This window comes from Opisthorchis viverrini (genome assembly GCF_000715545.1).
Source record: "Opisthorchis viverrini unplaced genomic scaffold opera_v5_43, whole genome shotgun sequence".
Taxonomy (NCBI): Eukaryota; Metazoa; Platyhelminthes; class Trematoda; order Opisthorchiida; family Opisthorchiidae; genus Opisthorchis; species Opisthorchis viverrini.
The window spans coordinates 1,366,979-1,393,614 of record NW_008751699.1 but is presented as its reverse complement, the minus strand read 5'-3'; the positions used below and the strand labels follow the sequence as shown (position 1 = coordinate 1,393,614).

The 26,636-nt window shown below is 40.3% G+C and overlaps 1 protein-coding gene across 1 annotated transcript in view; it reads left to right on the top strand.

The window, feature by feature from the left end:
- The window catches only part of T265_13174 (hypothetical protein), a gene marked incomplete at both ends in the record, with an annotated part of 80,969 nt that overhangs the window by 6,799 nt on the left and 47,534 nt on the right, over window positions 1–26,636 (top strand). Inside the window, 2 exons of the mRNA XM_009167595.1 lie at window positions 10,794–11,209; window positions 23,292–23,424. Of these exons, the coding sequence (XP_009165859.1) occupies window positions 10,794–11,209; window positions 23,292–23,424 (549 nt within the window). The remainder of the gene's footprint in view (window positions 1–10,793; window positions 11,210–23,291; window positions 23,425–26,636) is intronic.

Here is a 26,636-nt window from a genome sequence, read left to right as displayed (position 1 = left end):
TTCGGACTGAAGCTTTGGTGAAAGAATGTAAAACACTGCCGCTTACCGTGGCGTTAGGCTTCCTGCAAATATTTTGATGATGTTCACAAGGCAGTCTTCAAACCATAGGATTTCAATTTCAGTCGGCGAAGTTAACCTCAGCAAGTACGCCAAAATCAATGTAGATACTTGCCCTCTTTCAAGGATATCATAGGCTACTGTATCGTCAGTATATTTTCAGGTCGTTGCAACTGTGGCACGGGAAACTGAGCCGCACAACCACTGGTTGTTTATACTCGAACACAGGCAGTAGCGTTCTCGAGAGACTTAAGTTATATCCTAAAAATATTGTTGTTCTACTGTTCTTCAGCGGTCGAATCCTAAAAGTCATCCTTGTATAACTAATTTGGAGGCTGCCTACCTACCCTAATTATTATTTATATTATGATTTACTATCGGTACCGGATTGTGTTAATCTTTCGTGGTACACTCAATAACGCTTTTTTACTACTTTACATATCTCAGAGAGATCTCCTGTATTGTATATCCATTTCAAACGGAGATAGGAAAAATTCTAAGAAGCGTTTATTTTCAGTTGATTTCCATAACAAAATTTGCAGGGCTTTAACTAATCGAACATTGTGAGCTCTCATGATAGAACTAATGAATAGGAATGAATTCACGCGGCAAAGATCTAATATAGACGTAATACAGCACTCACAAGGCTGTCCACGACCGGTTTAAACCTTCTTGAGGCTCATCAGGTAGACGAAGCCCACAGTTTTCGTCATTCATATGTTCTTCTTGAACTCAAACTGCACGGAATCAGCGGAATACACTCATTTGCACACCGATTCGATTTTGCTAGGCGGCTCACCTAGATCCAAGCTGAATCTCTCGTTTATGATGTTTTTGAGCAACCGAATTCTCTCTACCAGGCTGCCTCATATGACCCTACCGTCAACACCAAATTAATGTGCAAGTGGCTGTACTCTAAAAAGATCTACCATCTTTGCTACTCTGTCAAACGACAATCTTCCAAAAAAAACAATGGGAACTCATCTGTCAGTCATAACAGACAATCTTTCGAAACGGAAGCTACCTTCAGACGCAAACAATGGCTTATTTCTATTGGTGTTTTCTTTTTTAGAGTTGATTTCCCAAAATTAACACTGCAAAGAGAACCATAACTTCATTTTGAATTTAAACAGAGTTTGACGTGAGGTCACAAGGTAGCTTCTACTAAAAGTTCTGTGTGACTGATCAAACGAGTGAAGTCGAAATGCTGTCTGATATGATTGCACACCACAAATCATAATTTGTGTGTCTACCCACTAGTACAAATTTTATAAAATCTACTACACACGCCATGTGGAAACACCACAAAAAAGACCTCACCATTTTCAATTCGAAATTATATAGAAATAAATCAGTGCAGGAATTTTGCACTCAATTTTGTCGCAAGATATACAAATTTGGTTTTTATTTTGAAGGCAGCAAAAAGACCCTTTTTGACAAATACACTCATCTGCATACCAGTTACGTTTTACGGGAGACTCAACTGAATCTCTCGTTTATGATGTTCTTTGCTTGAGTCGCCCATGAAAACCAAACTCATATGCGAATTAGTGCATTTGTCGAGATCTGTCCAATTTGGGCTCAGGTAGATCATAGGATTGATGGAAATTTGGGGATCCAGGAAAGGCAAAACCAGTCGTGAGATATCAGAGAGTTTTCAGTAACCTTATGAGTAGTTTCCTTCATGTTGACAGACGTTTTCATGATGCACAAAACTTCTGGTTGTGCTGTATGGCAACAAACAGGACCCGATAACATAGAGAAGAACTTAGCGAAATTAGTTTCAACGTATTCAAGTTTATCTGGTCGTTTGGATAGTGGATGCAATAAAACGTAAAATAACTTATGTTTATGTTGCGTAGATTAGTTTGAACACCGCACGCACTCTATGGAAGAGTGGGCTCTTTTGTATTGTCTCAATTAGCACTCAAATTAAGTTTGCATGGTTATCTGCCTACGTGTGGATGTGTGGAGCTAATCGTAAAAAATGTTCCAGAAATACTCCTATTCCCACGCTTTTTTAGCCAAAAATGATATTACTTATGTGAAAGACAAACTAAAAACTGTTTGCTGTACTCGGTTAGTTTTGTGTACAGAAATGTAACAGGATGGTGGAGCGATCTGTATATGGAACTCTGGTTAAATTGGTCATACTGATGTTCCGATGGTTACGGTGATTTACCGTTGGCGAGTGCTTTTGTCATACATCAATAAGATTCGTTCATCTGCGAAGTGTATTTATAAATCTCTCAACTTGCTTACTTGGTCTTGGGCAGTGTAGCAAGACATATTCTTATCCTCTCGATAAAAGACCATACAAGGCTAACTTTGACCGTTTGGGAGATTTACGGTATACTTAAGGGGAAACAATTAGTGGGGAGTAGACGCGACCAACTCAAATAAAATTCTAGTTAAAGACCTAATAAAAATTTCTGGATTTCTTTGCTGGCAGTTGTGAGTACTGCTACCGTTTGGTAATGTGTTAACATTTCCGTCACAGTGACCGTCTTTTAAAGTGCTCTTCGTCTGCTTCACGTGTACTCCTAGAAGTAACCGTCCAACACGTATAGGCAAGATAATTGCATGTAGTAACTAGGAGTGTTAAGATCTTGATAGAACTTAGTATATAGGGTGCACAATGGTTCACCAGAACGTCATGTTTCGAACCCAGCCTCCGCATCCCGAATCCTTTAGTCAAGTCTTAGGCAACCTCGCAGTATATCAACCATCGTGCATCCTTTGAGTGGCTTGGTATCTACGCACCAAAAAGGTGCTACAAATAAGCACTCGTTCAGCGATATTCTTGAACAGTATCGATTGAAACCACCAGCCTCTTACTCATCTTGAAGATTCGTAAGTAGGCACTTAACCTAGGCTAGACACAAGTGATGCATACGCTGAGAATCCAGAGTAATTCTTCTGAACCATTTGCTAAACAATGCCAACCAGTAAGCTATTCGGCATCAGCCATGCCTGTGAAAATGAGCTAAATGTACAGGACCGATTCAAATCAGTGAGTAAATTAGCTCTGAGGCAACGATTGTCGAACAGCTGAAGACGTCTCAGTCTCGCTGTTCGAAGTGGCCAAATCTCACAACCATATAACAAAACAACCCGCACTGTAGCTCAATACACACGTCCCTTGAGATTCAGGGATATACCACTCTGACGCCATAGTTGTCTCAAATTAGCAAACACGACCCAGACCTTGCTGATCCGTGCATTGACCTCATCTGTCACATTACATTCAGAACTAATACGATTTCCAGGATACGTAAAACACTCCACAACTTCCAGCGCCTCTCCCTGGATTGTAAGTTGTGCCTTCAGTGACTGCATGTCCACGAGCGTGACCTTACAGTTTGTGGGATAACTTCGGTCATTTCATCCAAAAACACTTGCACCTTCTCCTTCTCTTTGAAGATGAGAACGAGGTCGTCTGCATATTCCAGATCGACAAGGTTCTCGTCACAGGCTATTTGAACACCAGGGTTTTGGAGTAATTCCGTCGTTCGTCTCATGATTTCATCGACTATGAAGCTAAACAGGAATGGGTAGGGTAAGCATTCATAACGTACACCACTTTTTGTACAGAAGCCTTTGGAGAGCCCACCGTATACTCTTACACGGCCGGAAGTTTGGGAATATAGAGAGCTTAATATGTTCACGAACTTTCGGGGTATTCCTTAGTGGGCAAGCGTGTCAAGCAAAACGGATCGGTCAACCGAATCAAATGCGCCTTGGAAGTCCAGAAATATTGTAATTTTGGGTCACTTATACAAACGGCGTTGTTCTAGCACATGATGGCGTGTGAAGATTTGGTCAGCACAGCCCCTACAAGGCTTAAATCCCGCTTACCGTTCTCGAGTAAGTGTTTCACCAGTCAATATAAACACCAATGACGTCAACAATCTAGTTAAGACAGGAATCAAGCTGATCCTCCCTGTGGTTGCCACAATCACTACGGGCTTCTTTTTTGAAAATGGGCACTATCACCGACTATGCCCAGTTGTCCTTGTCAGACTCCCTTTCCCATATGCAAGCAAACAGATAAGACAATTGCGGACCGAGGACTTCTACCCCATCTTTGGACGATGCTAGTAGATCAGAGGCTCCGTGGCGTCTAAGAGAATATATATAGTTCAAACCTCCAAGGCCGTAGGCGGTTCCATTTTCACCTTCCGGTGTTTTACGTCACCTGTGGGCTCCAGATTGGTGTCAGCTGGATTGTCCACAAAATTCCATCAGGTGAAAGCATGAAAATATTTGTCCGACTTTAGAAAGTGCAGCAGAGGACAACTGAAACGCAAAATGACGTAACACATTAGTCTAGCGAAGCCCTTCAAAAGAATGGGACTTTCACCTAGAATCGGAAGCCAATTGTCAAAAGCGTTCCTCAACCAAAAACATTCCTGGGTCTTCTCTCATTGTGGTCATCGTTTCTAAACAACTTATCGGTGTGCCTGTCGCCTACGAGTTCACTGTTATGGCGTTCGAATTGAGCATATGACTTTGCATTTTCGCAAGTTAAAAAATCACGAGAGTAAGTAATCCAATTCTGGTGTGACTAAAATTAGGACCGAAATCAAACGACTTCAGTATATAACTTCAGCCTGAGTAGCTTCGTGTGGCTTTCTAAATATATTTGTGTTCCTATCCATTGGCCACATATAGCTCATTACACCAAACCAAAGGTGATAAGAATGACACCGCTCGGACGAGGAAGACACAGACAATATATTCGACCATTGGCTGACCGTTGTCTAAAGTCCAAAGGTGTGCTTAAAATAATCACACACGGCCCGTCGTATCACTCGGACAAGCAATGAGGGGAAATGAAAAAAACCCACTGTTTTGCTTAGGTGCACTGACCTCCTCGCTGTCTGAAAGTGACAATTTTAACTAGATCTAACGTTGTTTCTACAGTTCATCGCATACACTTTTGTACTAGTTTAAAAAACGAAGAATTATGAGTCTTCTCAAAATCAGAAAGATTATGCTTTCCGGGAGAAATTAACATTAGTTTTGTGCACCGCCTGCTCCTGAACATAGAACAAACAAAAATTGACTCAGGGTAAGGGACGAGGAAGTTCCAAGTCATCCAAAATATGATATGATTAATTAACTAATCCGGTTGTTGCGGTCTTCCGGTTTTTACTTTCACCGAAACCGCTCACAGTTTCTAAAAATAAACTTAGGTTTAATAGAAAAATCGAGAATGTTTGCTAACCATAACCAGAAAAGGAGGATTTAACTAGAAAGCCACGCAAAAACAGTTTGTCTTTTACTATAAAGAACAAGAAGTTTGTTTAAAATTCATCAGTGTAAAACTGATCAGGTAGATTGACTTCATCAGTTTTGGAGAGATATTAGTTGATACACTGATATTTTCACCGCAATCTCCATCATCACCATTATCCTCATCAACGACAGCGTGACTTTAGTGTCCAACACTGATGCTTTTCCGCCGTACAAACTTGATTAATTCCAAATTGTTATTTTAAAGAAAATAATAAGAGTGCACGGAGATAGGACTTAGTGCTACCATACTACAAAATTTCGAGATGCTTAGACCTCTAGACACTCGCTCAAGTATTCATCGTAGTTACTGTTTACCACTAGACACGGTTCACATCATCTGACAGTGAATCTTTACGAGTATTCCAGGCTTTACTTTCATAAAACATTGGCTTTTTTCTCGGTTTGTGTGCTCCTAAAATCTCACAGACCAGTCCACGGGTTCTTGATTGAAGGTTTGCCAGTAAGGTTTGACGCAACTGTTGTTTCAAACTTAAAATCAAACTGACCGTTTCACATAACCTGATAGAGGAATGAAGTTGTGCACAAAACTCCGGATCCAAAGGCTTACAATTGAATCACTAGTGAAATGCGCGAAGCCGTCTCAAGTTACAGTGAAAAACTGGTGAGTGAATTATCAACCGCACTGACAAGGCAGTAACCCAAACCACTAAAATGATTCATCCTGTTTACTTAGCTGCCTTATTCTCTCTGGTTATGATCACCTGTTGGCGCCCATTCCAAAAATTCTCTAAGGATGAGCATGTGATTGAGCATATGACTGAAATATGTACTTTGTTGCCCATTGAAATATATTCTTTTACACTCGATTTCGTTTTATTTATCATTGCTTTTCTGCAGCTGATGGCCTCAATTGAGCATATGTTACAGTGTCCCAGTAATTATTCACGGGATCCACGTCAATTCTTGTCAAAAACATGCTTTTTTGAAAAGTTTACTTACCTTCCGAATGTATTTTGTTGTAAGTCTTCATTGTTTAAGAAACACAAGCAGTTGACTGTCCCAAAAACTTGTTCGTGTCAGAAGTCCAAAATTAAACGAATGTAGCATATCATGGGATGAAGTTGTGAGGATAATTCTGTCTCTTATCAGTTATCTCTGATAAGTTTTGTGGGATGCACTAAGTTTGAATAAAAAATGATTTTGTGTGTCCAGCTAAAGGGAAAATCTTTGAGTTGCTGATTAATTAATGTGTCTCAGTTCTGGTCACGTGAACAACTCGCTTCTCTCATCCAAGGCACATCAATCAATCCGATGTTAAGCTTCCAACCGTAAATTCGCTGCTTGGCATAATTTGTTTCTCTAATTATATTCCATTAACGGCCCAAGGACTATCTCGCAAAAAGAAATCATCTCCTGCAAAACGAGAAAACACAGTAATGCAGGCTCGATTTGTTATTCCACTTATCCTTTGATAGGATAAAATTACATGTTTGTCCAATTGAGTCGGTCGGTTGTTTTGATCACTTTAATAAAATAACTTTATTCTGCAAGTGTAAACACGACAGATTCTGTGCTGCAGTATTGAACTTGCGCGGATTGATAGGATAAATATGGAGAGTAAAGACCTACCGGGACACATAGACACACATAGATAAACCATACACCGGACCAACGACAAGAAAGATCCTGACCAGAATACTTGGATATAAGCTTGCTACCAAAATGCGCGACCGTTTCTCCCATTTCCGTGAAGGTCACGGAGCCACCGCTTCAAATGGAGTGGAGTTCGCATACTGGCTCAAGCAAGAACGGAGAACAAATGTGAATTTATGAAAGCCTCGTACTTCACCAGAGAAACTCTTAGCAAGTATGCTGAATTTGATCCCATTTACTGGCCACTAACAGTAAAGAAAAAACCAGGACAACGGAGCTCAAAACTGCACAAAACATCACATAAGAAACTCATAGATTAATCAGGATAGCAGGATTTGAGCAGACAAGTTCGTGTGGTTGGGAGATTTGCCAAGCTAAGAAATCAAAGTAGCAAATTAACTGACTGACGCAGGGATACGGGCAGTTAAGATGATGATAGTACGGCGGTGTAACAAATCAATGATTTCTCAGAAAATCAGACCACAAGAAATGGCAAGTTGAAAATAGGCTAACCGGAACAGGGAAACTACCAAAATTAGAAAGGACTGGAATAACCAGTTGACTCAACAGGCGGACCAATTACTTCACAAAAGTGCTGTCTCTAAATGGGCCTATAACGTTATGAGATAACAGATCATCTTGAAATGTTATATAAGCATACGCAAGCAAATAGAAAGCACGCACCCAACTGCCAACTGATAATCTCCACGTAAGGTGGCCAGACGTTTGAAAGTCCGCCAGACTCAGAAAATAGATTATCAGCCAACTGATCAAAAATCAATCAAAAATAATGTTGTATTGAAGATTCAGATTGCGCTTGGAAGCATATTTGGTTGCTTAACGTAGAGATATTCAGGGGCACTGGCAGCGGTGCATTGCTTACAAATAAAAATAATTGTTCGACATAATACTGTATTGCAAAATTAAACAAAGTTCTTTGTATTGGAGAAGTTCACCAGGTTTCCAATGTCAAGATAACCTTCCATTCTGGTTGATATCCGCGGCGAAGAGAAGTCTAGAAAAGACGCCCTTGTCTGTACAATCTTCTACTGCAGACTGTTAATAGCATTTTCATGCCACCAACTCTGGATCCTCCTGTAATCGCGCATACAGTTTAAACAAACATTTTGGCCTTTAACCTTCAATTCAACCGCATCCCCAGTTTTCTCCGAATCATTCTAAAGGAAAATTTGGCACCGGCAGTAATGATCAAATGCAACCTCATCCTACCAGAAGTCACGGAATCCCGATGGTCACTTTTTGTTGCGCATTCGTCATGGTGGTGTGTACGTGGTCTCACCTTTTGTAAACAAGACTGAAGTTGGACTCCTTTCGATCAGTGTTACGTGTTTTTCGACTGTAAAGTCCAATTTTTCAACGTCACGTCTGGCCGTCACGTACTGTTTGTTAAAAGGGAGAAGCAAATTTGGGGAAGCCAAGCCATTCAACTCTGAGTCTGTTTTTGTCTACTTTTGTTTTATTCACACAGAAACGTCAGACCATCACTTGACCAAAACAAAAGGCTTGGCCTTACACATAAAAGTGGTTTTAAGCATTCAGTGTGCCAATGGATTTTCGATTCAAGAGAAAAGAGGGATAACCAGAAAATTTCAGCAAAGCAAACTTTTTCAAAGAAATACGAAAATATTATCATTAAAGAGATATTAGGAAACTGTTAATCCATCCGGTTTCAGTTTAACAACGAAGTGGCTTCCCGCGACCCTTTTGGAATAAAAATGGAATGCGTGACGGATCTAAACTTATACGCTCTAGTCATCCTGTATAGTTTATGGTTGAACGCACGAGAAAATAATGGTTTATTGTGTCCATTTGCACAGCATCCTTCTGCCAAAAATGCCAAACTGGGTTTGAAGCAATAATGGTTAGTTGGAAAAAAATTGTATGACGTCCAGCCGCTTTCGCAACCAATTGGTTAACTACCGAGTATTCTATAATGATCACGCACTCCGTATTCAAGAAACAACACAGCATTTTCAGATTAAGTCAACCTTACCCGGTTGCTTTGATTGACATAGCTTGCGCAAACGTTCTCTGTTTAGTGGTCTCAGTAATGCTTGCCATATCCTCCCATTTTAACGATCTTCCCAGAGAGCAAATTTCTCTAATTATTTTATAGTTCATCCGTTCAGTGACGTCACTCTCGCTGGTGCGTTAATTTTTGAGATAGTTTGCCTTAGATACGAAGAAGCTGAGTTGAAACGGCCGACGAATATTTTTTTGATCGACTGACGACTGCGCTTACAGGCAGCCCATTATCGATGACGCTTTATGTACCAGAAATGCATTTTTCAATTGAACCACAGTCCGTAAAATGTCTGCGCTCTACTGTACAAAAGTTCATACCAAAATATCCTGAACAGATGTACTGTTAATCGGAAGCCTTCTCTTAGCAACCGTTTGTCAAAGCAGCTTTTAACCTGATATAAAGTGATAAACAGTTTTAAGGTGTGGATCAAGGCGTCATGGGCAACGCCCAGCTATATTCTAATCTTCTTAATTAGCGATGTTACTGAACATCCCCACATTTGTAAGCAAGAGAGTTTTAATCAGGTGCATGTGAGTGAACTAAACTATCAGAGCAATAATGAATACCTGCCTTTTTTGTGAATACGCACAATACCTAGAAAAACCATTTACCACCGAATTACCAAGTCTTCCTAAAGCCGAAGTTGCCAATAAACAATTTGTTTGCCCCGTCATGTTTGGATGAAGCCTGTAACATGCAGATACGTACAGAGAGATTCAAAGCATCAACCGCATCTAAATGAGGTTTGATTCTTTGATAACCGAACTCGTCTGCAATTCAGTTTGTTTTTCACGGAAGAGTTAACCGAATCTTCCGTTTATGATGTTTTCAACTAAATGTGCTGCAAGAAGACCACCTCATGTTTCAAAAGGCAAAATATTTGAGATATCATAATATATTTTCATAAAAAACTACTCACAAGGTTCCGAAAAAACCCCTCGACAGCCGACGACCAGTTTTGCTCTTCTTTGAGCTCATCAGGTAGGCGTATCCCAGGAACTTATGTTCTACTTGGGCCCAAAGTTGACGGTCCCATTTGGATTCAAGTAAGGTCAGCAAAAACTCGCGAACTTTGCCTACCTGATGAGCTCCAATACTGGTCGTGGGCTGTCGAAGAGTTGGTTAAATTCTTCTTTCTAGCAACAAGTACCACTTAACACTTTTATTAGTTTTGTCATTATGCCTCAGCCTTTCACGTTACGTCATCCGATATACTGTGGAGATGTTTTGTATGTAAAGCTGTTTTTTAGAAAGAACATAAAGAAGTGGCCCAAAGAAGATGCTAGGAAGCAAAAGATGTTGGTAGTTACAAACCTGATGTTTTATCTTGGTTATCCGGCTTCCAATCACAGATGGGACTGTCCTCTTTCCATTTCAACCACAAAAATATAAGCACGCATTTATGAGCACCGTACTGTCTTTATGGAGATAATTTTTGCTCTTCGCTCCAAATGAAATGCTCATTGTACTCCTTCACTTCCCACCTCAAGATGACGTTAGTGGAGAAAGATCTGTGTTGTACTGATAAGCTTACACGTCAGCGCTGTTGGTTCTTATCAGGTAATATCATACCCGAACAGTTAGTATCCGAATGTACAACCGCTTCCCCAAGCTGTAGCGAAAAATGAATGCCCTGATCGGTTATTTTCAATTTTAACCCTATTTTCTGATGGCCAAGTCCCACAAGTTTACTCACAATTGTTTTAATAATAAGGCATATGATGCTTCATGAAAAGCACCGACGATTGACATTATTTGAATTTTTTCTCTCCAGAGGGGCTGGGTATACGACAAATCCCGAAAAATGGTGCGGCAAGTTACCAAGAGCGAAACAATATGATGCGTTGGACGAAGCAAGAGATTTATTTTCTTTCGTTTCTGACAAAGGCCAAAGTGCTGACACACTTTTGCGCTTGCTGGAGTACAAACAACTTTCTGATCCTGAACGGCCTAAACTTTACTGGTCCCCAGATTCTTCAGAGAATCTGGATCTATTCACCGAAGGCTTGGCGTCTCCAGATGATTTCCGCCAAACGGTTGCTGCAAAACCGGACAAGCTATCGGAAGACCACGATAAAGAGCTTTCTCAACACAGCATAGAAAACAGTGCCGTGTATCACAATGACGATTTCACGCCCTCGATGCACTCTGAAGTTTTCAGTTTCCTCAAACCCTTATATTCCTCTAACGGTAAGTCAAAATCGTCAAAATCACTTTTGCTGCGCCTGTCGCTGACAAACCCCTTATCTACCTGTTATTGTGTTGAGGCCGTTTTCAAAGAGCTGATTAGGACAAATCGTCTGTCCATGAATGGCTTTATTTCTTACCAAGATCTGATGGGTAAGCTGATAGGACTTCGTATTGTAAATGAAGCTAGCCTACGCTGAAAAACGCAAAGCGCAGTAGATAATTTTCATGATTATTAGGAATCATCGGGATTATGCATCCCACGGAACTTCTGAGAGTCTCGAACTTGCGACCTCCCGGCTAGAAGTTTGAACTATTAACCTTTAGACCACGAGATGCTGATCAGAAGTGTGATTGACCCACATTTTGACAGGATATAACGCTACTCATTGGTGAGTCACAGAATCCACACCACATGGTCATAGATGTTTTGCTCCTCAATTGACAAGTTCTCAGATGGAACTTACTCTTATCTTGGGAAATTGTTCTTCCTCTGAGCTACTTATAGATTGCTTGAGAGTTATCAAATCTCCTCCAATTAAGCTAAAGTCTGAGGGAGGCAGTGGCATTCAAACTGATGGCAGTAATTCGTTGCAGAAATGGGATTAGATGTGCAAATTATCCCAATTTTGTGAGTAGTATGAGCAACCGCAACTCATAATTGAACTACCACAGTGTCACTTTTAAAAACAGTACGTTTTTACGACTGATGTTCAACTTTCTTGACATCGGTTTCCGCGTGTGTCTTGATAAGTTGATAAAGAGGGATTCACAAGAAAATTGCTTATTTCAAATTTATTCCTTTAGGGTAGTGAGATGTCCCACGGAAACTGTGGGCAGTCGTAAATGTGGAACCCCAACCGTTCCTACTCTTATCCATGTTTTGAATATTGACTTCCCTTCCCCTTTCTTAGGCAAACCTATGTTATTTTAAACTCTGTTTGCTTGTCAGTCGTTTTACGATTCTTGCGATTGACTTTATTCCAAAACGAGGCTCTTTTATCGAAAAAAGTCAGTGCTTAAAAGATTCATCCGTAGACTGTGAGCGGGCGTCCACTTGATAATAACTTCAATGGCAGTCTACCCCTACATGTTTGACCCTCGACAGTTTTATAAAACAAGGTCTCAGTTGTCATCCAGTGGCTCTGTTCGTCATCATCCCACTACCTAGATCAATCGCAGAATATACACATGTGCATTACAATAAGAGTATGCGATGAATGCTATTTGTTTAAAATACTACTGAGAAGTGTGCATTATACAGTCAGTGAATACAGTTCAGTCTTGCGTCCAGAGACCTTAAACCTCGGGATGTGAGATAACTTTTCGTTGGGTCATTCATCTTGGTGGAGGCGAGTCGCAAGTTGCAGTAAGTCAATATTAATAATTCCAGCGACTGATCATTTAATAGCGGGGGTCATTACATTGAGAGCTTATGAAATAACTGTACTGCGATGTTAACATAAATGCTCAATGATACTGGTTAATGTCCTCTTTCGGATGCAAATGCAGTCTGAAATTGGTATATGCCAAGCAAATTAAAACACCATCTGGATGCAATTACTGCAGATTCCCTTCATCTGAATGGATTAATTTACATTTGATAGCTGGAATAGCATAGCGGGACGGGGTAATGCAACTAGTCAAGCGAGATAAGTGACAAGTTGAGATTTTTGAACGAGATGACTTTTAATAGGTATACGATTGAATGTCCTATCGCAAGTAGGCCAGTGCTCACGCAACACGCTTTGGTATGATACTTGTTAACTACGATAAGCACCAAATTCCCGTCTATATTGGTCTTATCGTCTGTACTTCCACAGCGGCACTATGAATTGCAGATAGAATTAGTGAACAAAGTCCTTGCCGACCATGTATTCTCTTTCATTTGTTGGTATTCTGGGATGTAGTTAACCTTTTGGTACAAAGCCAGATGTAGATTGGCTACATTTTCTAACATTTTTCAGGAATAATTCGACGAAAACTCTGTTTGGCTAACCTGAGTTAAATTTCTTTTCCGATTCTCCCCACCTCTTAGTCTACCATTATCGACCTACCTGAAAAATACGGGCATTTAAAAATATTCATAGATATGCACAAGACAAACCAAGCTGCACATCTTTCTTGGAACATCTGCATCTATTCACCTTCAAGTTTCAGGCACGCGATAAAACCAAAATTTTAGGGCTTACGAGTTTCAACCTTTCCGGAGATTTGTGAGATACCAAACACTGACGGTCGCCACTGAGGGTAAAACTTCTGTAAATTAATTTGCGACGCCGAATGACTTCACTTGGGGGATAAGATTCTGGTTAAAAAACTTCCCAAAATCTCTTTATATCCTTAATAAATTCTGCGGGTTTCAACTGATTTAATTTTCTAAAAGTCGCACTGTAAAAGTGAACCGGAAACCGATTATTTACAACGTGGGCAAAATACTTTGTTATACTTTGAAACAAAACAATCTGAAGCGGAGAAGGGTTTATAATTAATTTGACAAGTTTTTATTTCAAATTTTATTTTTGCACAGGTCGCTAAACGTATTGCAATCCTCCCTGAAAATTCTTCACTACAGGGACCTTAAGTTTTGATTAATTACTACATTTAAATTCATCCTGCATTCAACCTACAGACGACAAAGCATTTTTCGGGCAATTTGCTATACTCAGAATAAAATATAAGTCTGAAACAATAACCTTTTTAAAATCACCCAAACACGCTCATTGGCTTTCCAGATAACATCGGGCGTAAATAGAATGTCACAAATACATAGCTACTGGAGGCAAGTTCATAAAACTATTTCTTGCTCAAAACGCCACCCATCTTGCATTTTCTACAGCCCCTTTATTCCACGTCTTGTAAACTCATCTTCACTACAGTTGTATGAATCCAGTTGCTGAGTTCTCAATTAAAGGGATTGAATTCTAATATTGGAAACAAAATTTTACGGTGGTACACGTTCTAGTCTGAGCATAAGAAAAATGACAGCCAGCAGTGCTTTCACCGGTAGTTTTGCATCCAAAGCTATTGTCCTTGATGAATCCTAGTTTGAGTTAAAGGAGAGGCTAAATTGAGACGTGCTTGTGTAACACAGTAAATTACATATTTACGGTTCTCATTGCGGTATATGAGCGGCAGAAACCTTTGGAAGATCTGTGAATCAACAGAGTTTGCACACACGAGCGTAGTTTGCGACCTACAAACGGTTCGTGTAGGGTCAAATTTTGTTTCGTTCATGCGGAGGCGTTAAGAAAATTTCTATCACACCTAAACCTTGATGTCCTAGAGACTATTTTGTACAAGGGCCCCGATTTTTTATTGCACATATGTAGATTGTAGAGGAAGGCGGAAGAGATGGTTTAGGACTCCTGAAAATGACAAAATCCTACCCAAAACATACGTGAAATATCACAAAAACCATGGTAGTCTGTGGCGGACGTTAATTCAGCTGCTAAATGACTGAACGTGGCATGAGTTAGGGAAGACAATAACAAACAGTTGCAAAGCGAGGATGTTCTGTGAAAAAGGAAGAGTAAAAACAGAACAGTTTTAGGACTTGAAGTGGTATCGTAATATGGGTGGTTGGATAGGAAAAGAATGGTTGTTCCCAAAAACGTCTGGAGGAATCAAATAAAGTCTGTTTCTGTCATCTCAAACCCACCGTATGCAGTTGTTCCACTGGTGCCAGCCAATTACGAATATACAAAGAAATGGAGCTCTACATTTATGGAGTTAACATCGGCTATCTATTTCGACAAACTGTTTACGTGTTGCCGCAAAATAAAATTTCGGTTGACCAAACAAGGCTGAGTTCCTAGTACATGGATCTGTTTTTGTTATCTCAACTGATGAACAGGAGTAGGTTTATAGGGGTAAGAGCAACATACATTACAGCGAAATTACAGGACTACATTTGTTTTGCACGATCCGGCAAAAATAAGGCCCATAAACGAGCCTGTCCAACGAACCGAGGCTACCGAAGCCAGCTCTAGTCGATGCGGGAGGTTAACTTTTGAGCTGTCGTATTCACATATTCGACATCTAAATGTTCGCCCCACGGCCGAAAAGTTTCCATAATTCGGTGATTTCCTCAGGTGATTTTGAACCGTCACTGTTGTTAGTATCATATTCGGCAATAATGGGCTTTGCATACAGACCGGACAAAGAAAAGCTTGGCTTTAACCAGTTAGTGCTGGCGTGGAGTATCCTCCTAGATTTCTAGATTACCAAGCCGACAGACGTAAAGCGCCATCAGGTTGTGAGCGCGTAGAGGTACGGAATGGGATAAGTAACTGTGACTATTGTCGTTGTAGGCCACAAGAGGATATGTGAACAAGATGACGCGGGGGCCTTAGCCTCGCGAAATATAAAACTTGACTAAGGCCCAACCTTGGGAATGCGGTCGACCGGTTCGGACCTTCACCACATTCAGACCGGCGAAATAAACTTTTGTCTTTGCGGTTTGATATTATGGGTCCAAAAAATGATTTTCTCTTTATTGAGACGCTCTCTTGAGATACGCATGCAGTATTTTGTTTCACGAATCACACTGCGGCCATGAATAACATAGTGTTTGTTTATTTAACACATACCAGACTATATATGCTGCAAACGTTTATTGTGTTGTGCGCTCATACACAACAGCTGGTAAAGTACCGTAATTTGTGAAGTCCTCAGGCTAAATTCTTCAAAACTGAAACATTTTGACGAGATTTTAAGAGGTTCACCGTGCTTTACACGTTTTCTGCCGATTTTCCGCTCCACATTGTGGGTCGAACCCGAGTAAAATGGTATATCCCATATATTTCGCTGGTTCACAGGCTTTTTTTTAGAAACACCTAGTCACAATGAAAACCGTATGAAAGACTACGCCCAGCATCTAGTTTAAGGACTCGGACTAATAGAAACAATTCTTTCAGTACACCCGAGTGTGCTCTGGAAAAACTTTGCCTCATACAAAGAAGATACCTTTAGCCTGTTTGAACGAAATTGAAGGAGATGAGCTCCTTTTATCTTCAGTTCCGAAGCAGTACATGAACTGATTTTTATAACAAGCGCCGGAAACAAACTCAAATTTAGCGGAATACACTCACTTGCAGGTTTTGCAGGAGACACAACTGGAACTCAGCAGAATCCCTCATTTATGGTGAGCCCCAAAGAAAGGCCAAACCGGTCGTAAGCTGTCGAAAATTTTTCAGCAACCTTATAAGTAGTGTATTAGGTCTAAACATGTGTCATGATATCTCGAATCTCCTACCGACTAAACGATGAGGTGATCTGGCGCAGCACATTCAGTCACGTTAACGCAGTCACGCACCATAAACGAGAGATTCAGCTGGGTTCCATGTGGGTCACCAATCAAAACAAATTAGTTTCCAAATGAGTGTATTTCGCTAACTGCGCGCCATTTGGGTTCATGTAGAACGTAAGGTTGACGGAAACTCAGGGAGTCGCGCCTAGCTGATAAGCCCGAAGAAGAGCAAAACTGTCGTGGGTTATCGAAGATTTCCAAGCAACCTTATGATTAGTGTATTACCTCCGACTCGAAGTTGTTCGCAAGGATGAAATATGAGTGCTAAAAGTGATCAAGACCAGTCTATCTTCTTTGATACTGAACTATTCTTTTCCTGGGAGCCCCGTTCATGAATTCAGCGGTAAAGATAATCTAGAAGATGTTATCCTCAGTGCCAAACTGAGCAGTAAATTAACGATGCTGTGTTACATGGGGAACATCCGAATCAGACGGTTTCAAACGCAGGTTTATCTACATATAAGGCACTATGAATACATTAATAAAGTGTTGTACCCTATACACCCCTATACATAATGTTGCTTAAAGCCCAATCAAAATGGGGTCCTGAACAATCAATGTATGCACGGAATAATGCCCCTGTCCATACTTTTGACAAACTAAAAGTAAGAGGCTCTTAAAATAACAAAACTAGCTTAGCGTTTTCAAATTAGGCACGCGATTTTTAGGTCATGGCGCGGTTAAGAGGTTTATGATGATCAAACAATGGTCATTCCTCAGAACACAAACATGAACAAAGATAACCACAAGAACAATGGAAAGCGAAGCAGTAAACTGAAGAATGTTTTGTTTAAAGTAAAATTAAAGAAAAGAGTTGAAAAACACATATTCCCAAACATCATCTTCTAAAGGAAATCATTTGGCAACCTGGCGATCACCATTTTGTGATCACGTCAGAAAACTATACCACTCTTCTTTGCAAAATTCACTTGATATGGGCAATCCAAATGGATTCCATCAAAGCAAAGTTTATCCTGTAAGGTTACTACGCATTGTATAATATAATTCATCTACCCGAACATGGTGGTCTGGTGAATGAGTAGCCCCCTTCTATCGCGGGAGGCATGTGCGTATGTATCGTGAAAGAATTTCGTTTGACAGATTTTTTCAACGTGAATGAGGCTGGGTTTCACTGTAAATTTTGGTGGTGCCGTGACTTCCATCGAAAAAGAACTACTGATAAAAACTGGACACGAGATTTTGATTTTGACTGGAACGAACCAAGCTCACATCTCTGATATTCACGTTCTAAAATCCCATTGTAGCTCACTTTAATTTCGCATTTACATTCTTGAAACAGCTTGATATTTCAATTTACCAATGGTTATCCCTACGTGAGCAGTTCTACCGGTGGTAAATCACGTGTTTGTTGGACATCCTCACAGCTCTTTTGTTAGCTTGCACACATTCGGTTGCTTCTTCTTCTTCATCGAGACTGGATTTTCGCTCGGGAACAGAAATCCGGCAAACATTCTAACAACCGAGTTAATCGTAAATGCTAGTTCGCTCCCCCTTACCATCTACACGACCAATCTACGCTGTCCTTATTAAGCGTAAGTCCACATCGGTCAACACACCGGTGAGGATGTGGAATCAATTTGGGAGGAATTCTCAGGTCGACGCTGATTGGTTTGCGGAACAGCGGCGATCAATAGAACCAAGCGAATTGGAACATGAGAGAACTCAATAATAACAATGAGTCGCCTTCTTGAGGCTGACGATGGTCGATAGTCGATTGTCGTTAGGAGTTGAAACACGTTTTAGTTGGCTCAGTTGAATTACTGAGCAAAAACTTACTGCTTAAATTTAAATAAACTCATCAAGGTGAAAAAGTGGTGGCTACGCACAGAAAGTTTGTTAAAATTATGTCTATTCCGCGGTACGGGAAATAAAACAACCCAAACTTTGTGTAGTGGTAGACTGTTAAACTAGTAGACACGAAGTTATTTTGATAACGAGCGGCCCGGTATAACTGCAAATTAGCCATCTAGGCACAATGCCTTCACAGCTCGTTATTATACGACTGAAACCACCTTTAGAATCCCACCATACGCAATATAACGCTGAAAATGTGCCTGAGGAGGTTTTTCAAAAAAGCAGGTATAGCGGATGTTCACTTTCCAAAAAAACGCCGCTGATGTTGCCAAACTGAAGCCTGTCTTTAGCCACTAAGGAATCCCCTCGCAAAAGAGATGTACATATAGCAGCACTTTTGAAGGACAGTAACTCTACCACCGAATCCCAATATTTCCAGATGGTACAGTGGACCAAACACTCGCCAACATAATGACTGGCCATTTTCGCCGTCCACTCGTCTAACTTGCGAAAGTGTCACTATTGACAACTGACAGTCAGCACATGACCACGTTATGTGATTTCCGTGACAGAGAAATGAGTGGTGCTGCATCGCGTCTAGGTGATAGCTATTATCCCCGATGATCAGGCAATCGTTGGCAGGATGATTAGATGTTCTAAACAGTAGCCGGAAATTCGTGAGTTCGAAACTCCTTGATTTTTGTTAGATGCGCCAAGCTGAAGGTTTTTAATAAGAACGGCATAGTTGTACATTGCTGTGCAGCTGTACATTTCAGTATGGATTAAGTTTACGTACAAGATGAAATCTGTGTTCACCAATTTCTTGGTCAGTTCAACCTCAACAAAGATAAGCACGAGACGGTAGCATACGCCAAACATGTTTACTTACACAGTGAGCTTTTTTAAATGAGATAACTGAGCTTCTGTCGAAAGAGTTAACTTTCGGATAATTCTATGCTTTGTGACACTGAGTAGAAGTTTGTTCAAAACGTTTACGCGGCCATATCCAACAAATCCTTCTACACCGGATCTGGGGCATGCAAAAACAAGTTCGTGTTTCCGTAATTCCAGAAGTTTGACCCTATGTTTGCTTTTTTGGATGTTAAATTTATGTATCCGAGTTTTTTGTTTACTATTGGCTCGGATGACAAGACGCTGTAGAAGGCCTATCTGCCAAGTGCCTTGTCTAGCTGATTATCATTTCGTAGAGTTGAAATGTTCTTCCCGCTATTTCTTGTTTAGCCTTGGGCCACATAATACGGATAGCATAGGATTAATCGTTGGCCCGTATTGGATATCATTATCTATAATTATTCTTGTTTAGTAGTTTATATTTTCATTTTATCTGATCTGTTAGTCTAAAAATTAGCGGAGTCCATAAAGGCTTCCATAAAATATCTGAAAGGGCGCGCTATTTGGAGTAAATGAATGAATTGCGCCATGAGCTCTTTGGTGTTTTATCTGATGCGCCACATTTTCTACAACTACCTAGATTATCCTCAGCGCGATACATTTCACTTAACCGGAGTCGAATCTCTGCAAGAAAAATGCAACGAGCTACTAACATCAACGGATTTAAACTCTGTACAGGTCGTTGGACTTATCCTTAGCACCAAATTGACGATTTCACCTAACGTCTTCATTAGTAACAATAGCTAGGAGTAAATACTGTCACCTGACTAACACTTAATGCCATGGATACGAGAAGTCTGAATATAGTCGGCGATACTCACTCTCTAGGATGAGACTGCATGACCCCACTGTGTCTGGTTAGATATTTTGCGAGTTATGACTACCAGGCGACATCAGGGCGCTCTTATTTCTAGTTTCTATCCAGAACGCTTGAGTGAGTGTCTGGAGGCTAGGGGCATCTTGGACTGATCGTAGGTGACTAGCACTACCTCCCTTCCCCATTCACTTATGTTCCTTTCTTTACAATAAAGCTATTGAGTGAATCCTGGTTGGATGGCAGCGAGGCATCAGCTCTGGACATTGGCGTTATGCTGTCAATGACGATGCAGCTGTTGCAAATAAAAAACAGGAAAGACTCATCATACTATTGCAAATTGGGCACAAGGACTTATACTCGATTAACCATAGGTTAGATTTGTAATGACCACAAATTAACATGGCACTATAAGTAATTGATCATTTTCGTTTGTTTCATACAATGCCTCGCATTCCTGATACTTTCGTAAGTTGTGGCAAGCAGTATTGCATCAGGCTACTTAGACATTCATTCATATTAGCTTCCTGAGCTGAAATCTCTTGTTTTTGCATGACCTCTTTTCGGCGCGTGAACAGGTTGAAGTGAGTAGGAGCCAGTTTTCATTGAGTGTAAAAATGTTATTCATTCTTTTTGTAACGTAATTTTGCTGGCCTAAAACGGCTGCGCACCAAAGAGAGTACAAAATAAAATGCTTTCTGCCGATTTGACCGACAAATAGTCTGAACCCCATACAACCCTAACCCATGGCATTCGAAGTTCAAAGGTGAGTTATTTTGAATGCAAGATAGCATGCATTGGAATAATTCAACGAACCAGCCGCTTACATATACATTGTGTTGTAACATTTAGCTCAAGGTATTTTCCATAAAATGCTACTTAAATTACAGTTGGCCTTAGTTGAAGATCTATCTCCGGGGAACGCTGTGCTTGGTCGGTCCATCCTGCTGGTCATAACAGGCACGGTTAACTAAGGAATTGAAATTCTAATGTCGAGAATCTTGCCATTTATAGGCCATTTGATTCAGTACTTTCAAATTATTCTTTATCCTTTGATATCCCCATCAAACTTCAAAATGTGGTTTTCAGCGCTCCGCACGTTATATAAGAGCGCTTTTTTTGAAGCATCCTGTTGTATTTATTTCTCTTGTAGTAGAGCTGGAAGGCAACTGAAAACAAGGGAGAATATATTAGTTGGTGGTTAATCGCCGGTCCGGAAATAATATGGGGCATTCTCATTATGGGAGACTAGTAAATAAAACGAGTCTTAGCGTTCAAAGCACTTGTTGTTGTTTTTCAATGGTGTTACTTCCATTTGACTAAAAATAATTGTGCAAATAACTTCAGGAAACAAAACGCATTATAAGCGATATCTCTGCAGCGTCTGATTGTCGGGAGCTGTTTGAATTGAACAGCTGTTTGAGTTCAAATTGCTTGGAAAGCTTTCCAAAACGGTTCTTTCAAAGTTTAAGCACACATGAGAAATCGGAAAAAACGCATCTGCAAGATGCATCTTATAGTCTCTGAAACCAGAGAGGTAAGCTTGTTATTGCCAGTCACTCCTTTGCTGGAAAGTAGGAAAGCTTGGACTTAGGTGATCTGACGTAGTATTAGGATGCGGTGAGGTTTTTGCAAGCCTACCGGAAAGAGAAAATTACCGCAATATGGTTAAAGTTCTGTCTTAAAACTGAAGCTGTGTGATGGTGGTTTGGGAATCCAGATGAATTTGTTTGTACGGTTAAACTTCACAAAAAGCAACAAGATATTCGCAAGAAAACTGATAAGTCCGGCAAACAGACCAACTACGAAACCATGCCCATCTGTATCTGGGTATACTGTACAAAGTGCTCGACCCAAATTCAGAGGGTGTCATTCCTGTTACCAGCAGTGGCGCATTAGATTTATCAATCATAAGTGTGCCGTAGAATCAAGTAGAAGTACACTGACTTGCACATCAGCAACTACTGAAAGGAAGAAGGCCTTCACTGCGGAATCATTTATTAGGAAATTCCAACTGACCGGTTACAGACCATTGGACAGGGACGCAAAACTCTCATTTGCATCTTATTTACAAAAACTGGACAACCATCTTCTCCTGAATGCGTCTCCTTAAAGTTTCCTGGATATTCATTGACTCCAATCATTCCTCGCTCAAATCCAAGCAAACGTTACACAGCAACTTCACAAATTCCACAACAGATCTCCCTATTTCAAGAGACGCAAGGGAAATTCCTCCCCATTAGTAGCACCACTGTCACACTAGTAGTGAGATGACCATTATAGATTAAGCCAACTTTTATAGTAGCCTTGGTTCTGACTTTTACAACATCATCCCAGATGCATAAAAATGCAATTAAACCTGGCTAGTCTTTCTTCTGCTTCTAAAGATCACCTTCTCTAAGAGAGAGCCTGTTAATTGTAAATGAAGGAAAACAGGTTCGTCCGGAACTCAACAAAGTTTAGCTCCAACAGGACTATTTGTTGACGCATAAAAGCATGGTGATGACTGACCAGGGTTTTTTAATGCAAAAGTCCAAAAAAAGTACAAGAGCCCGACAACTACTTTCATATGCACGTGAATTTGGTCTTGAGGTCAATGATCATTCAGATTCAATTGAGTCTCTCCTGTGCACACCAGACTATTTGGCAAACCTATTTAGATTGGTTGAAATCGGAAATAAACTTGATGGAATCTTTGACACCTACCCAGTTAATAAGCCTCAAGAGGGGCAAAGCCAGTCGTGGGTTGTCAAAGAGTTTCCAGCAACCTTGTGAGTAGTGCGTTACGTTTGATAGGAATGAGATGTGTGAAATATTATGAACATATGAACACTTTACACAAAAAGCGATTTCTCCCAAGTTTTTAAAATGAATAGCGTGACGAAAAAGTGTTGTGATTTTGAATAAGCGCCTGTCACTTAAATCTATAAAAAACGATACTTTACAACAGAAGACCTTAAAACATCATTTCTAAACCCTCACAGTTTACTATGCCAAACCGATAGAAAACACGTGCACTGAATCCAAGTGAGTAGTCAAGCTTATATGAGAAATTATGAATTATCTTTACGGATCACCCTTATTAAATTTTATCCCTACAAGTACGCTTGTAACTTGCAAATCAAGGAAAGGCGAATCGGCTTCTGAGTCTTTCGTATTTTAGATATTATTTGTCACTCGTTTTTTTCGAGATTAGCCTGAAATTTCCTGCTTTCTGCGGTTTTATATTTCAGACGAAGAGGAAGATGGAGTTAGTCAAAAGCGTTCGTCCCTGAAAAGACGGTATGGTCTCCACATTCCTGATGAACCCGAGACTCATAAAACGCGAATAAGAAGTTGGGTGTGGATACGATTTAACCGACAGTTGTAAGTTGCGTGTTTCAGCTGCGGTCAGGGTGCGTTTTTGAACGTAAATGTAGAATAACACAACTCACTGATTAGCATGACATTGAAGCTAGACCAAACCACTGCTGCAAAGGATCGGTCACCGGTTATCATGATGTTATTCAAGTTGAAGAGAGAAAATTTTATATTACGTACCCTACTCAGTTTGTGCCTTGCTGGCGAGTTCTGACATTTTTCAAGTCTTTTTAAAAGGCCATGTCCTTCAAACAATTTTTACTGCAAATGTCCTGTCAAAAAGACAATCTAATCAAAACCGACGGGTTGGGACGGCTTCGAAAACTTACACTTTTTTCATTGCTTTAGTTGTGGGCTTAAAAACCATAAATAAATGCGGAAACCTATAGCTAGAATAGTCACGTGACAATACTCAACAAAGAATGAATCGTTTACTAGCTGGCCTCATCTGGATGAGTCATGTGAATAAGCTGTTCTAAATTCTTGCATTTTTGGGGATAATTATTTCGACTGAAAAACGTATGACTTAACAGTTTTTTGATGGTTTGAAGGTAGTGTAATATTTTTTCACCCGGAATTCAATCCACCAACATAGTCTGTACCGAATAACTTAGAGTAATTCACATTTGTATCATGCTTACCGAAGAACATCGGAATTATCATTGATCTCCTGTGAGATTCACACCAACGACCCCCTGACTGGTGGTTCAGTAGCACTATATCGTTTATAAACACGAGTTAATCACTTTACTAATCAGACGCTTGCAGACAGTCATTCGGTAGTTAACTGCCAGCTTGGGTTTGCAGGTTGAAGCATACCACGAAGTTCATGGTCACTCGACATCTTGACTGAGAAACCGTTTGCAACTTCACTTGGTCCAGTTGCACATAACTAGGATTTTAGTAGAAAGAAACGCATTTTAGTCATCTAGTCCCGTAGTGACCTATTTTTTCCACCAGAAGCATACAAGAAATGTGCGGAATTCTTTTATAAAATATAGGTTTTTCGTATTTTTGTCTTCCTGCTCTAATGTCGAGAGCAAATACTAAACCAGAAATCAGAACAGCACTATACTGATCCTCTGGAGAGAAAACCCTTTCAGGAAGGTAACTACATCTCTACGCTTGCGAATTCCATTCCTAAAAAGTAACCTTTCTTACTTGCTTAAAAAATTTGGTTTTCCCCCATGAGGTTCACCCCTTTTTGGGACGACACATCACAACGGACATGTCATGTGACCGTCATTAGTGCATTATTGTACAAATTATTTTGCCATAATCCCACCTGGTCACATTAAACCGGTGAGTTCTTATCGACTGGGTTTGACGAGTTTCTGAATTGCAAATAGCATTGCTTTTTGGTATGTTTGGGATATCTGCAATCGGCAGAACTGTTGTGAGACAAGGTGTAACAGCACACATTGATTAGGCGATTATGAAATCCGAAAAAGGTCGCGTTGCTATACGATGGTGTATCTTTTGTTGAGTAGATGAAAATGTATGCCATAACGACCATTATGCGTGACTACGAGTAAATCAGACTTAGACAAGAATAATGAATTACTAGAGCATTCATTTCAGATGAAATAGAAAACTCTGTTCCGCCGGCAAAATAACAGTGAAAATCAGTTTTTTCGGCTCAGTGAGATAGTGCAGTCAGATTGATCTGGCTTTCCTTTAGAGGAGGAAACGATTTGATGAATAAAAAACATTCACCAACTCGCTGGCGTTTCCGTAAGAAAGATAGCATTTTATTGGAGCAATAGGATTTTCAATGGACTGCAATTTTAAGCAAGAGTGTAGCCTTCGACAGCGCACAATACTCAAGAGCAGTTAACAAGACTCAGTCAGCAGCCCACCCCCAAAAAATGGCCATAATTGATTGGCCACGTGGCCAAGCCTACTTCAATTACTCAATAAATGTGATTTTAACAATTCATCCACAAATGAACCAACCACAAGTTCAAATCAAAGTGGATTTTCTTGTTCTGGAGATGCAAAATCCGGAGGTCCCTCAAGCTAAACCCCACAAAAGTCGTTTGACGGAATCGTATATTACAAGGTTTAAAGTGTGGTGGAGACACGTTAAAATAAACAAAACTTTCGAATTGATTTTGATGCCTGTTTTAAGAATTTGGTAGATCATGTTCCAATTCCTTTTGTGGTGTGATGCGTTAACTGAATCACCATTTGGATATTCAGTTGAATTATTCAACACTTTCTGCATCACACGTCTTGTACACTATCAACTCAATCTTTGGCATACTTGTAATTCCTGAATGATTCGTTCATTTTTCAACCTTAAACCTGAAAATCCGGATGTTGGGTTCATTCTCTAGAAGCTTTATATTAGTTAGTGAATAACTTTCTGAGTCGGACTTGGTTGCACCGTTATTTCAAAGACAAGGAATCACCATGCACTTATAGTTAACTATGTTGGTCGTGGGAAAAGATGACGGTTAGGGTGAAGTAGGACTGCTACAAATTTGGTAGCTAATCTCATCTGGCAAACCCGTGATAAATAAGCCAACACTTTTAACCGAAACAGCACTTCAGAGGTCTCTGTTTTCTTGTCTGAGGGGTCTGACAATGACAAGATTTTTCTTTCCGATAAACATTGCTGAAGCTGTTCATAAATTTTAGCACAATTTCAGGCCCGTGACTTGCTAATTTTCTGGTGATTAACCAGCCTAATGGAATACTCCGATTGTACACCGGAAGGCAAACAGTCGTTTAGACTAGTAAACCCTGGTGCACATTCAATCTGGCTGAGAAAAGTTTATAAGTTGGTTGCGTGCCTATGAAACACACTCCAATGTCATAGCTGACTGTAAGAAGGAACATGTAATGGGTAAAGCTGTGAAAGAAATAATTTGGCAAGCTCCCTGATCTTATTGACTGATCGAATGCTCGCGAGAGAAAACAACCCCGATAACCACTGGCGGTAAATGTCTGTGTCAGGCGCTTTTAGCGGAATTCACACAGGGGGCAACCAGGTAGTGAAACACTTCAAGGGAAAGCCGGTAAATGTGGTCATTTATGGCTGATTACTGTACGGTCGGTTAACCTCAACAACAAGAGCGGACATGTATGGAAAAACTACCTGACCGGTGCCTCAAAACAAACTAATCAGTAAAACATTAACGGACTAAAAACTTTTGATGTGTACAGAATAGTGAACTGTTAGTGATCAAAAATGGTGCGCATTGATTTCAATT